This window comes from Glycine soja, chromosome 12 (genome assembly GCF_004193775.1).
Source record: "Glycine soja cultivar W05 chromosome 12, ASM419377v2, whole genome shotgun sequence".
Lineage (NCBI taxonomy): Eukaryota > Viridiplantae > Streptophyta > Magnoliopsida > Fabales > Fabaceae > Glycine > Glycine soja.
The window spans coordinates 29,883,735-29,897,088 of NC_041013.1; the positions used below are offsets into that span (position 1 = coordinate 29,883,735).

General features: G+C 34.9%; 2 protein-coding genes across 2 annotated transcripts; both read left to right on the forward strand.

Moving 5' to 3' along the window:
* The first annotated feature begins 974 nt into the window (after positions 1–974).
* LOC114380340 (homogentisate 1,2-dioxygenase-like) lies at positions 975–6,318 on the forward strand. Its single transcript, XM_028339343.1, has 10 exons — positions 975–1,082; positions 1,186–1,384; positions 1,975–2,205; positions 3,636–3,715; positions 4,186–4,353; positions 4,455–4,630; positions 4,773–4,842; positions 4,955–5,109; positions 5,280–5,363; positions 5,862–6,318. The coding sequence occupies exons 2-10, from the start codon at positions 1,197–1,199 to the stop codon at positions 6,075–6,077; spliced, it is 1,368 nt and encodes a 455-aa protein (XP_028195144.1). The 5' UTR covers positions 975–1,082; positions 1,186–1,196; the 3' UTR covers positions 6,078–6,318.
* A 1,551-nt stretch (positions 6,319–7,869) lies between these two features.
* LOC114378915 (stress response protein NST1-like) lies at positions 7,870–8,202 on the forward strand. The gene has a single exon (XM_028337501.1). The coding sequence runs from the start codon at positions 7,870–7,872 to the stop codon at positions 8,200–8,202; it is 333 nt and encodes a 110-aa protein (XP_028193302.1).
* The last annotated feature ends 5,152 nt before the right edge of the window (positions 8,203–13,354 follow it).

A 13,354-nucleotide genomic window follows, 5' to 3' on the forward strand; every position in this document is an offset into this window, starting at 1 on the left:
CTAGAGGTAAGAGAATACTCTAATGTTAAAAAAAATCTTATTTTATATTAGTGAGTATTAATCCCTTTATTAAGAAAGAAAAGAAGGAAGGTCGATCTTAACAAAAAATTAACAAACAAATTAACCATTAACAACAATTGTGTTCTCAAGGTTTTAAAATTGCACATACACGCTAATGTGTTTTTTGTTTTTGTTTTAGATTTTTGTTTTTTTATATAAATAAGATCAACACTTCAAATAGATATATTTAGTTACGTTGCGTAGGTGACTGAGTGTTCATGAAGGCTAATCCTAGTATTATTAAATTGTATTATTATCATTTTTTAATTGTTTTATATGATAAACATTGTAAATTAAATGTACTTATTTTTATTTAATAAAAAATATAAGAAACTTGTAAAAAAATTGTGAAAAAAATCAATGGGATTTTATATTATTAATATTTAATTACAAATTATCATATAAAATAAATTTGTTAATTTGCATGATTATTTTCTTAAAAATCAAAGCTATTATAGATTTATAGTATTTAATTGATTAAATCATATTAACTTTTTAAGGTGACTAAATTAATAATACATAAAAATTAAATATATTATTTTTTTCGAAAAGAAACTATGTCCATAATAAAAAATCATAAGACTAGATCTAGGGGAATAGAAATAACCAAAATAAGTTTTGATTCTTCCAATAAATTTTTTTTTCATACGCATAATCAGAATTTTAGTGGAACAACAAGCATCCTAAAGGAATAGAGATATTAACTTGATGAACTCTGTTGACAAGCTTAAAGGATAAGTATATATCAATTTTACCGGACCTTTGGTTATCCAAAATATATATAGTGTTTGTATTATCTAAATTTTCAAAAATATCCAAATCGTTTAAACGTGACAATAATTGATATGATAGTAATACGAAATTTTGAATAATTTATTTACTCTGTTTGAAAAAAACGTGGCAGTAGAAGAACTTTGTCGTGTTCTTCATGAGTAGACCATAATTGATAATCCTAATCTGTTTCGGTGAAACAATTCCACTTGGACAAACCAGACAAACACTACCATGTTGCTATATTACGAGTAACGTTCCAGCACAGCTTTTGTTTATGCCTCTTCTTCTCTCGGAAGAAGTTCAATTCTTTACTCAAACTTTGTGTTCACTCTTTCTCTTTTTTGGTGTTAGTTCGGTGAATCATGGAGAACCCAATCGACGGTGGCGAGTTCGTGTACCTTTCCGGGTTCGGCAACCACTTCTCCTCCGAGGCCCTCGCCGGAGCTCTGCCGGTGGCGCAGAACAGCCCCCTCGTCTGCCCGTACGGCCTCTACGCCGAGCAAATCTCTGGCACCTCCTTCACCTCCCCTCGCAACCGCAACCTCTTCAGGTTCTTCTTCGCCTCTTTATTCAACTAAATATACTAAATCATTTTGAAGTGAATAATCTTTTGAGTAAAAACGAAAAAACGGGGAGACTCGCTAACTCCACGGAGAATAGTGATCAGTAAAGCTGCGGATATTCCGTTTCGAACTTGATGGACATCGGGAAAGGCGGTGGATATTCCGTGTAGTAAAAAAAGAAAAAAGATTTTTTTGACATCGAATGCGCAAATTGACACCTTGAGAGAGAAGTATAGTATGATTAGTGATATGATTTGATAGAGAAAAGAATAAGGGTGTCAACTAGATGTTTGAAAGTAGTGGGTGTTAATCTTTTGAGAAACAGAGTAAAAAAATTGAATCATTAGCGAGAAAATTTATGTTAACAGTAATAATGAAGAAGAACTTAATTTATTTCCTTGCAAAATAAGTCTGATTACTCTTTCAATAACTTTTCCAAGCAATTAACTCTTTGCGTATACCTAATTTTGAAGGACACTTTGGGCGTTAAATTGAAAATTAACTCCGTATTTATCTGCTGTTCTACTTTTGTTGGTTTAGTTTAGCGTTTTTTTAATGGTTTTTGTTTTTGTTGTAGTTGGTTTTATCGGATCAAGCCATCGGTGACTCACGAACCGTTCAAGCCTAGGGTACCTGGTAATGGCAGAATTTTGAGTGAGTTTAACAACTCCAACAGTTCTGCTAACCCAACTCAGCTTAGATGGAAGCCCTTGGATGCGCCCGATTCGCCAACAGATTTCATTGATGGGTTGTCCACTGTGTGTGGTTCTGGCAGCTCCTTCATGCGCCACGGATATGCTATTCACATGTAATTAATCGGTAGCCTTTGGTTAATTAGTATTCTTGTTTATCTACTGGGTGTTGTGCCAGTTAATTCTTTCTTTTGTCATTGATTTTGTTTTTTTTTTTTTGGTTGGCTTGGCTTCCTAATCAGAATGGCATAATTTGTGAGCTTTGAGTCTCTTCAATTATAATATGATGCCATTGTTTAATGACTATGAATTGAAATAATATATTTTTTAGTTGACGTTAGATGTTGTCAGTTAGCTGTTGTAGTTGACATTTGTTAGTCGGTTAGCTTGTTAATTGTTACTACTACAATAAGCTCTACAAATAGAGCACATACTACAGTCATTGGTATATTTTCATTTCAATCAATACAATGAGATACTTTGTGGAACTGCTCTTAATATGATTTTTTGCCTCACGAAGTTGAGGTCATATGTATCTCCTTTCAGATCTATGGTTGACAGTTGGTATCACACCTAGCATAAGTGGTGTTTTAGAATAACCTTGTTTTCATGTGAAGTATGTAGTGCTGATAACTGTTTTGTCCTAGAGTCTGGATTTGGGCTTACTTTCTAAATACACTAGCAGGGGGTGAGACTCCAATTGTTGCGGCAAGGTGGCATAGCTGTAAAGACACTCTTGACACTAAATTTTACATTAGGTGTATATGAAGGTGGAAAAGGTATGTAACTAGGTGACTAAAATCCTTTATTCATGGTGAGGGATGGTTGCTTGGAGAGCAATCCATTCAAGATATAGTTCCCCTGCTACGCATGTTTAAGTTTCCTTTTTCTACGAGTTGAGTGGTTGACTAATGTTAAGAAGGGATGTTATCCCTTCTTTTCTCACGAATTCTAGGAGATGCTGTTGAATTATTAGGCACTTGAAAGCTATGTCATTGTCATCATAGGGTGGTATGGGTCTCACAGACCTCCTTTGCTACTTGTGTTGATTGGTGGGTTGGGTTGAAGGGTAGAGAATGAAGATATGAGGTCTATGTCTGAACAATAACTATGGTCTCAACAATGATGTGTTAAAGCAGTGATTGACACACTAAACAAAATGGAATAGGATTCTCTTTTTAAAATAAACCTACATAGAACAAAATTGGTATTTTATGTTTCGTCCTGTTGTAGTCTGTCTACCACAAATCACTAAGAAGAATCAAGTATTGTTTCATCTGTTCCATTTGTGTACTGTGAAAATTAATTTGTTTATATGATATGCTATTTTATCTTTGCTCTAAGTAATGCTATTGTTACCATGGACTGCTGCGTAAATACACCTCTAGCCATTAATTCTTTAATTTTGGTAGCCTATGCAAAATAATTCTAATATTGGGTTGGTCATAGATATTGATGCTAAACTTCCTGATTTTGTATGATAAATTTAAATTTTGAAGGTAACATTAACAGTTTAATAAATGGGAAAATGCTATACCACTTATAGGTACACTGCCAACAAATCAATGGACAATTGTGCCTTTTGCAATGCTGATGGTGACTTCTTGATAGTTCCCCAACAAGGAAGTAAGTCACCATAACAATTTCCTTGATTGTTCAATGTTAACTAAGAAAGTTGTGTTTGGGTTTAATAGCATTATGCTTGTGTGCATATAGTTCTCTCTGCACCTATATAATTTCCCTGTTGATCTGTGCCCAATGAACTTGGCTAGACTTGAATATAAAAGAAATTTCCTAATTGAAGGATGCATATGAATGATGAATATTGTTCTTTTAAAGGGCTGGTGCATTTGTCTTCTGAATGGGTATTTAAGAGTTGTCTTTGATTTTTTTGTGTGGAATCTTATTGTTAGAAGGACAACCAGTTGTCACCATGTTTCTGAACTCTTCCACGGATGAATTTCTTCTTTGACATGGTTAAATAAAGTTTCATGATGCTTAAGATTATACTCTAATCTGTCCTGTGTATCACAGCTTTTTAGGAATATACCTTTCCTTTTTATTTATATTTTTCATACTGTCTGCTGGATTTGTAGGACTCCTTGTCACTACTGAATGTGGAAGGTTGAAAGTTTCTCCAGGTGAAATTGCTATATTACCTCAAGGCTTTCGTTTTTCTGTGAATCTTCCTGATGGTCCATCCCGTGGTTATGTTGCTGAAATTTTTGGTACTCATTTTCAACTTCCTGATCTGGGACCAATAGGTACTTTTCTCTTTTTACTCTTAAGAAATTTAAGCTACCATATATGTTGCTTGAAAATTCATGGTATGTGAAATTAAAAATAACTTTTTTAACCATTGTAGGTGCTAATGGCCTTGCTTCCCCTAGGGATTTCCTTGTTCCCACTGCTTGGTTTGAAGATAAATCTTATCCTGGGTACACCATAGTGCAGAAATTTGGTGGTGAGCTCTTTGATGCAGTACAAGATTTCTCTCCTTTCAATGTTGTTGCTTGGCATGGTAATTATGTTCCATATATGGTGGGTGTTTTTCCCTTCTTCATTGTTTCAAGAGAATGACTTATGATTACAATCATATTATCTTCAGTGTGTTAGGGTTATAATTTCTGTGAGAGAATTTATGCATCTTAATTAATTTGGCAACTATTCTTTTCACTTGCAGTATGATTTAAACAAATTCTGCCCTTATAATACAGTTCTGTTTGATCATAGTGATCCATCAATCAATACTGGTATGCATTTTTGAAAATGAAATTTTCCTTCACCTGCTTTTCTCCATTTTTTTTGTTCATTGAAATTCTTTTCTATCTTTTTTTCTTTTTACAATTTTGTGCATATGTACAGTGTTGACAGCACCAACTGATAAACCTGGAGTGGCATTGCTTGATTTTGTCATTTTCCCACCCAGATGGCTGGTTGCTGAGCATACTTTCCGGCCTCCATATTATCATCGCAATTGCATGAGTGAATTTATGGGCCTCATTCATGGTGGTTATGAGGTATATCATATCAAAATTGGTCTTTTAATCGCCGTTTGTTGGTAGCACGAAGGATTTGCATCTTAATGGTAGTTTTTTGGTAATATGGGAAAAGAGCAGGATTAGTTTTGGGTCAGTTGAGACAAAATTTGGTCTTCTCTAGTCTTGTGCCTAACACATTTGTTTTTCAGGCCAAGGCTGATGGATTTCTTCCCGGTGGTGCAAGTCTCCATAGTTGTATGACTCCCCATGGTCCTGATACCAAGTCATATGAGGTATGTTTTTTTCCTAACGCCGGCAATTCTTGCAAGTGTTAGTAGTTCTTGATTTTACAAAATCTTCACTTTAATGTTTTATTTTGTAAAATGTTATTCACTTTAATGCGGGTTTGGACCCGCATCCTATTCTTTCCAAAATCATGTCCTTTTTTGTTTTTAACAAAGAAGCCTCTTTTATTAGCTTTTAGATTTCTACATCAAATATGCAAGTTTTTACTATAATAGACGTGGAACCGAACATGCTATTACTATTGGTCCATTTTAGAACAAAATGTGAAAAATAAATATGAAAATGATAAAAATGAATCATTTTTTTACAGTGTTAGTAACAAATTCTTACAATATCGGAAACTATAATGAGGTTTACTCCAAGTGCAAAACCTAGTTATGTGCCATTTGTTGATTTGGTTTAAGTACTAACTACTAAAGATGCAAAAAATATGAATTGATGGATTCAATCTTCTAGTAATGTATGTGTTGGTACTTGGTTTACAGGCTACCATTGCACGAGGAAATGATGTAGGACCTTGCAAGATCACTGACACAATGGCTTTTATGTTTGAATCGAGTTTGATACCCCGTATCAGTCAATGGGCCTCAGAATCACCGTTCTTGGACCAAGATTATTACCAGTGTTGGATTGGCCTGAAATCTCATTTTGCAGTTACTAAGACGTCTCCTGAAAACCCAAGCTTGGGAAATGGAGATTGAGGAGTGAAATGGGTGTTGCGACACAGGCAGTTAGACCACCAAAAGATTGGGTTTCTTTGTACATAAAAATAAATGTAATTACAAAAATATAATTTAGGTGTGTCAAAAGTGAACTCAACCCAATTGGTGGGAATCAAATGGTTTCAGGCAAGTTTTATGTACAGTGCAAGGGACTGGAATCTTTAAGATCTGTCCTAAAGAGGGTCTGTGTTAATCACAATCTATAAGTTAGGTTGTTTTTGGTTGTGCGTTATTTTCATGCAGGATTCCTAAGAAGTAGGAGCTCATAACTTTTGATTTAACAATCATTTGAAATCTTCCAACGGAAAACAAACACGTACTTAGAGATACTTGGTCATAAATTGAAAAAAAATCAATAAATAAATCGTTGACATGAACCGTTAAGAGAGTAATTGGTGAAGGAGTTGTGTTTGCTTTAATTCTAAATTTACCACCCAACTTTTAAAGGTAACACCATATAGTTCAATTTTTCTCATATTTTGCATCAGTCTTTATCAAATTATTTATAAATGAATCATTCGTTATTGTAAAAATTGAAATTATTAATTTTTTTAGAGGAATAAAAGTTATATCATTTCATTAATAATTTGTGAAATAATACATGAAGGGATATAATCAAGGACATAAGAGCTAGCATATAATCTTCAAGTCCTTATAAGTTTGTGAGTTACATGATTATTGATTACCTTACTTCTTTACATAACTCACCCTAGAGTTTGGAATTGGGGAAAAGAGATCTCTACATTTATTTAAAATGACATGGAAATTAGTTGAACCTTTGGTGCCACCATGAAAACAATCCGCAGAAACTTTGCAATCCTTTTCAATAAAAACATTTGAAAGATCTAGGCTCTATATCCATAGTATGGCTAATGCAAAGCCCAAGCTTCTGTCTCCTTTGGAATAGGAATACCACTAACGGTATTGGTCTTTGCCTTGACAAAATCTCCATTGCAATCTCTTAAGCACATACCCAAGCCAAAGGATTTGGAATCTATGAAGACTGCTGCATCAATGTTATACTTTAAAAAGTGTTGTTGAGGAGGAGTCCAAGTGTTGGTATTGCTGATCGTGTTGGTGTGAGGCGGTACTGTGGAGGAGCTTCTGACCTGTTTCCATTCAAGGAAATGCTGCCACGCCAAGTTGAAAGATGTTGATGGTGGAATTGCTTTATCTTCCCACAGTTTGGTGTTTCTCGATTTTCATATGCTCCATAAAGTAACACCTATTTTATTTATCTAACTTTCGGTTGTGAGATCTGATAGTTATAGATTTCATACATTTATATTCAATGAATCTATTACATATTGTAAGGATCTTAGAATCTATGATTCCTTCATACAGTTTGAAACTAAGTAAAACTTATCTTAATCCATGAAAGGTATAAGTTCTTCAATCTTCTTTGTCTCAATCTATCTCTTTCCTTCTTTTATTTTCCTCTCACGTTCTTGATGGTTAATTAAGGAAAAAAAATTCTTATGGCAGAGATAGAACCATTTGTCTTTTATTAACTAACTTCCATCAAGTTAGTTATCAGAAGTTTATTAACTTCCCATAAGTTTATTAACTTCTCATATTTGTCAATAGGTCTCTTTATTTTATTAAATCAAGTTTAGGCCCTTAATTCACATGAGTCATATTATCATGTTATTATGTTATACTTTAAAAAGTGTTGTTGAGGAGGAGTCCAAGTGTTGATGCGAGTTATTATGGTTACCGTGATGAGGAGGACGATGTGCTGACGCGGTTGGAGGGGCCGACGAAGGAGGCGATGAGGCGGGAGGCGACGAAGGAGGAGATGAGGTGGGAGGCGGCGAAGGAGTGGAGGAGGGAGGCGAGGAAGGGGGTGGTGAAGGTGACCGCGGTGGCAAGGGAGGTGCTAAAGGAGGATGAGGAGGAGGTGGTGGAGGAGGAGAGGGCGAGGGACAGAGAGGAGGAGAGGGAAAGGAGGGAGTTTGTGGTGCACGTGCCGCTGTTAGACAAGAAGGAGATTGAGAGGAGGGTGCTAGAGAAGAAGAAGAAGGATCTGTTAAGTAGGTACACGAGTGAGGGGCTCGTGGAGAAGCAGACTGAGGCCAAGGACATGCTCAACATTCAGCGTTAGGTTGGTTGGTTTCTACGTGCCAAGGTTTTGAAAATGCAGTCATAATTGCGGCTTTGTTGTGTTCCTTGGTGTTGCGGGAAATTGCAGACAAATGTGGCTGAAGTGAATGTGATTGTGGTTTAAAATTCTAGACTTTGCAACCAAAATTGCATTTGCAGACAGTTTGTTGGAAGCTTGCGTTTGAAATTTTAGTGGATACTTAGGTTGGTTATTACTTTGTTACATGTTGCAATTGAGGTAGTTTACATGCAAAGAAATGAATGTGTTGATATAGTGATGCTTCTTTTAAAACCTAATGAAATGGAAATTTATTGGATAGTGTTGTGTTCATTGAGAAAATTGAATTTGAAATGCATCATTTCAGTTTTTGTTTACCACACAACAAGGATATACAAATGGATCTTGGGCTTTACTGAGAAAATTGGTGTTCTTTTTCTTGTGTTTGGAAATTTAGTGGATAATTGGTTATTACTTATTATGTGTTGAATTTGAGTTAGTTTAGATGCAGAAAAATGAATATGATGCTAACTTGTGATAGTACCACTTTTTTGTGTGAAATTTAATGAATGGTTTATTTATTAGATCATGGTGGTGTGTTACTTGAGAAAAAAATGAAATACACCATGCTGGCAATTTGAGGTGTTGTTTGCCAAAACAAGGATATACAATTGATGTGTGGTTTTATTGTGCTAATTGATGTTTTTTAGCTCTCTCTAGAGATGTGTTGTATTCTAGTCTGGTATATACTTGCTCATTTTTAAAAATGGGGAGTCAATGAAGGTTGGCTTAGGCTTGAGGTGCATCAACTAAATGTTTGGAGTTTGATTATTGCTTGTGATCCTTAGCTGTTAGTACCAACGGAAGCCCTATTTGAGGCTTGTGGGGAGCACATCCAATAAATCAGAGGGTAATGGTTCCTTTTGCAATGTTGTTGCAGTGGCCAAGCAAAAATAACTCCTTATTTTTTTTCTTAAGAAAGTTGTATTTTAGGCTAACTGCATTGTGCTCTTTTGTGTGTATATACACACACCCACACCCATGTAATTACCTTGCTAATTTGTGCTCAATGAACTAGCTTTATTTTGTACTCTTAACACTTGAATGTGAAAAATAAAATTTCTAATTGAAGGATGCATTTACATGAGAACTCAAGTGTCCTGTCCTATTAATGGGTTCTCTAAAGTTTTTTTTTATTCTGCATCATTTCTTTCAAAATTTTTTTTGATATAAAGAATCTTATTATTAGAAGGAAATATAGTTGTCACCATGTTTCTGCATTCTTCCATGACTGACTGTTTGGTTCAAGGGAGGGGAGAAGAGGGGAAGGGAAGGGTAGAGATTTTGATTAGACATTATGTTTGGTTGAGAGAGGGGAGGGGGAGGTTGTCATTTTCTTGTTTGGTTCACAAAGAGAGGGGAAGGGTTTTAAAAATAAATTTACTTTTCTATACTTACAATTTTAAATTCCAAAACATAATAAACCGAGATATTTCGGTCATTTTAGTTAAAATGTTTCAAATTCTCTTTCCCTTCCCTCCAAATCACCCTAATATTGGAGGGGAGCAAAAATTAGATGACGAAGGATTTTGCTCCCCTCTCATTCCTTCCTAAAAATTGAACCAAATAACAAAAGTTAAAAAAAATTCCACCCCTCTCCCTTCCTCCATTTCCCTCCAACCAAACATTATGTGAATGTTTGCTAGGCACGATTTAGGAACTTCTTGGTCATCTCTTGCTTTTTCTTTTGGTATGAGTGTGACACCCTCTACCCCATACATATATGTAATAATAATAAAATAAATAAGAAATTAAACTTAATTAAAAGTTTTTAAAACACATTTAAATACAAGTCTTTCAAGAAGGTAGAATGCTCACATTCACCTTTCTAACATCATAATAAAACTTGATCAAATAATTAATGAATTATTTCGGCTCAAAACAAGGTTGTCCAAGACATCATACAATTAATATAACAACTTATACCCTAATGTCACATCCTATCAGAGCATTGTGTCCCGACGTCCTTCAGCACAAGGTTCCTTAAAGCAATTCACCTAGTCATCTGCTCCCCTGAACACAAAGTTCAAGATCATCACAGGATCTAAACACAAACAACAGAGGGAGTGAGTTATCACATTCCTAACTAATAGAGAAAAATAAGACAACATATAAGTATAAATATTATATAACAAAATACAAGTTACTTGAGCATAACTCACATTATTTCACCACACGTCTCATTCGTTTTCACAACATTCGCATACTCAATAGTCAAAATACAATATCATCAAATCAATCAATATAGAATAATACACAAGCGTTATGCAGCAGATACACTAAGACTCAATCCTATATGCAATGTGGTATCATGTCAGTGAAAAACCTCGTCAGGCGCCTATGAGTACATGACAAGACAAACCACACACTAGCAAGTCAAGTCACTCTCACTAGGTAATTTCATAGGGAGACCAGTCAGGGTCACAGTATTTTGCGAGAATGCTCCAACCATATGGGATCAACATAGGCTTAAAGAAGCACTCAAATCGGGTGACTCCCAAGGCCTACACTCTGAAGAGTCCATCAGGGTCTCTCCCTCCTGATTCAGGTCCAACCCAAAAAACTTTTAGCACACAGACTCTATTTATGAACTGTACAAAACACACAACTCCTCAATTATTCTCAAATAGTTTTAACTCTGTTGGATCAAGTGGCCTCGGAATAATTAAGAAGGGGGGTTGAATTAATTATTAATGTCTTGACTAATCAAAAAATTTATCCTTCTTAATGTTACTAGATTCAACTAGGCTTTTACTACTAAGTTACGAAAGTGAAGAACAAAAACAATAACTTAACCAAAAGTAAAAGCGGTAATTAAAAGTACACAGCGAAAATTAAAGAGTATAGGGAAGAAGAAGACAAACACAAGATTTATACTGGTTCGGCCACAATCCGTGCCTATATCCAGTCCCCAAGCAACCAACGGTTCTTGAGATTTCTTTCAACCTTGTAAAATCCTTTACAAGCCAAAGATCCACAAGAAATGTACCCTCCCTTGTTCTCTTTGAACAATCAAGTGGATGTACCCTCCACTTGAACTGATCCACAAGAGATGTACCCTCTCTTGTTCTCAGTTTAACAACCCAAGTAGATGTACCCTCTACTTGTGCCACAAAGGATGTACCCTCCAATGTGTTAGGACAAAGAATTCTCAGGCGGTAAGTCCTTTGAATCTTTGTAAGGGGAAACAAAAGATATCTCAGGCGGTTAGTCCTTTGAAATCTTGTTTAAGGGGAAGGGAAGAATCAAAATAATTCTCAGGCGATTAGTCCTTTGAATTCTCTTGGAAGAGGGAGAAGGGAGACACAAAAGAATTCAGGCGGTTAGTCCTTCTATTCTTTTGGCAAAGGGAGAAGAGAAGAAAAGATAGCACACTTTTGTTTTCTGCAGAATTTTCACTTGCAGAAAAACGAGGTTTGGAAAAACAAAACTTAGAAAGCTTTTTGGCAAAGGAAGAACAAGAAGAGAGATGAGTAGAAAGAAATTCTTAGAAGTTCTAAAAAATTGTTAAAGAGTTGTAAAAGTTCTATTGAATGCAAGTCAAGGTCTTACTTTTATAGGCTCTTCATGTCTGGTTAAGAAAATCATTGGAAGAGTTATAACCTTGAGAAAATCATGTCAAAAGTTACAACTTTTGACTTTTTATTCAAAAGTTATCACTGGTAATCGATTACCATAATCATGTAATCGATTACACAATGCATTTTATGAAAAGTTGTGACTCTTCACAATTGGATTTGAATTCCAACGTTCAAATAAATTGGTAATCGATTACCAATATAGTGTAATCGATTACACTATTTGAAAAATATTTTGGAATGTTGCAAATCAGTTAAAAACATTTTGAAATCAAATTTGGTCACTGGTAATTGATTACATGAAACTGGTAATCGATTATCAGAGAGTAAATACTCTGGTAACTTAGAAAATTTTGAGAAAACTCTTTTGTAAAACAAAATTGTGCTATGTTTGGATTTTTTGAAAAAATACTTCCCTTGTGAAGTCTTGACTGTTGCTTCTCGATTTCTTCTCTTGAATCTTGAAATCAACTTCTCTTGAATCTTGATCTTGATTGTTCATTAATCTTGATTCTTTGAGACTTGATTCTTGAAGCCTGATTCTTTGGAACTTGCTTACCTCTTGATTTTTTGACATCATCAAAATAATCTTGGAAGTCATTGCTTCCACAAACTCGTCTCCCTTAAAGGGTCTTAGCATTAACTCACCGCCCTTAAAGGGTCTTATAATTAACTCATCGCCCTTTAAGGTTCTTATAATTAACTCGCCGCCCTTAAAGGGTCTTAAAGTCGTGTGATTATACAATTCATAGTTCATAACTCAATGCAAACAACATCACAATCACGTACATACTCAATTTATCACATACACTCGATCTCAATCACAATGGTATAATCTCAATTTAACACGTCATCACACTTCATGAATTACATACACTTTACCTATGAACCATGCAATACGCACAACTACCCAATTATTTTCAAAATCATTTTAACTCGTCGGGTTCCCACAGTGGATCCCATCACAATACTCATCGCCCTTAAAGGGTCTTACAATTGTGTGATTGCACAGTTCATAGCTCACAACTCAATACACATGTATTTCACCATTAATGAAAGGTTCAAATGATCACAACATGAAAAATAAAACCCCTCAAATAATTTCACACAATTATATCAAAATCATGGATCAGAACACAAAAACATCAAGAGCACTCAATTTTATCAATCAATACTTATCAAAACATCAATTGGTACATAAAACACAATAATATTGTATTTATAATTGTAAAGGAAAATTTATAATTTAATAAACACCCCAAAAGAAACCCCAATTTAATCCTCTAAGTATCCATATACATGTTCTAACTAATCTCCAATTGTGAATAACTCATCTCTTACCTCTAAACGGGCTCATTTGCCTTCCGACAGCGATAGCGGCATCTCTAGCAATTTTCTGAGATTCTTGAATTTTTTCCTCTGATAGGGTTTCCAAACGTTAGAGAGAAGGAGAAGGGATTGAAACTTCCATTTGTACTGTCTTCATGCGATTCTGTTATCTCCATTCATGAATATTA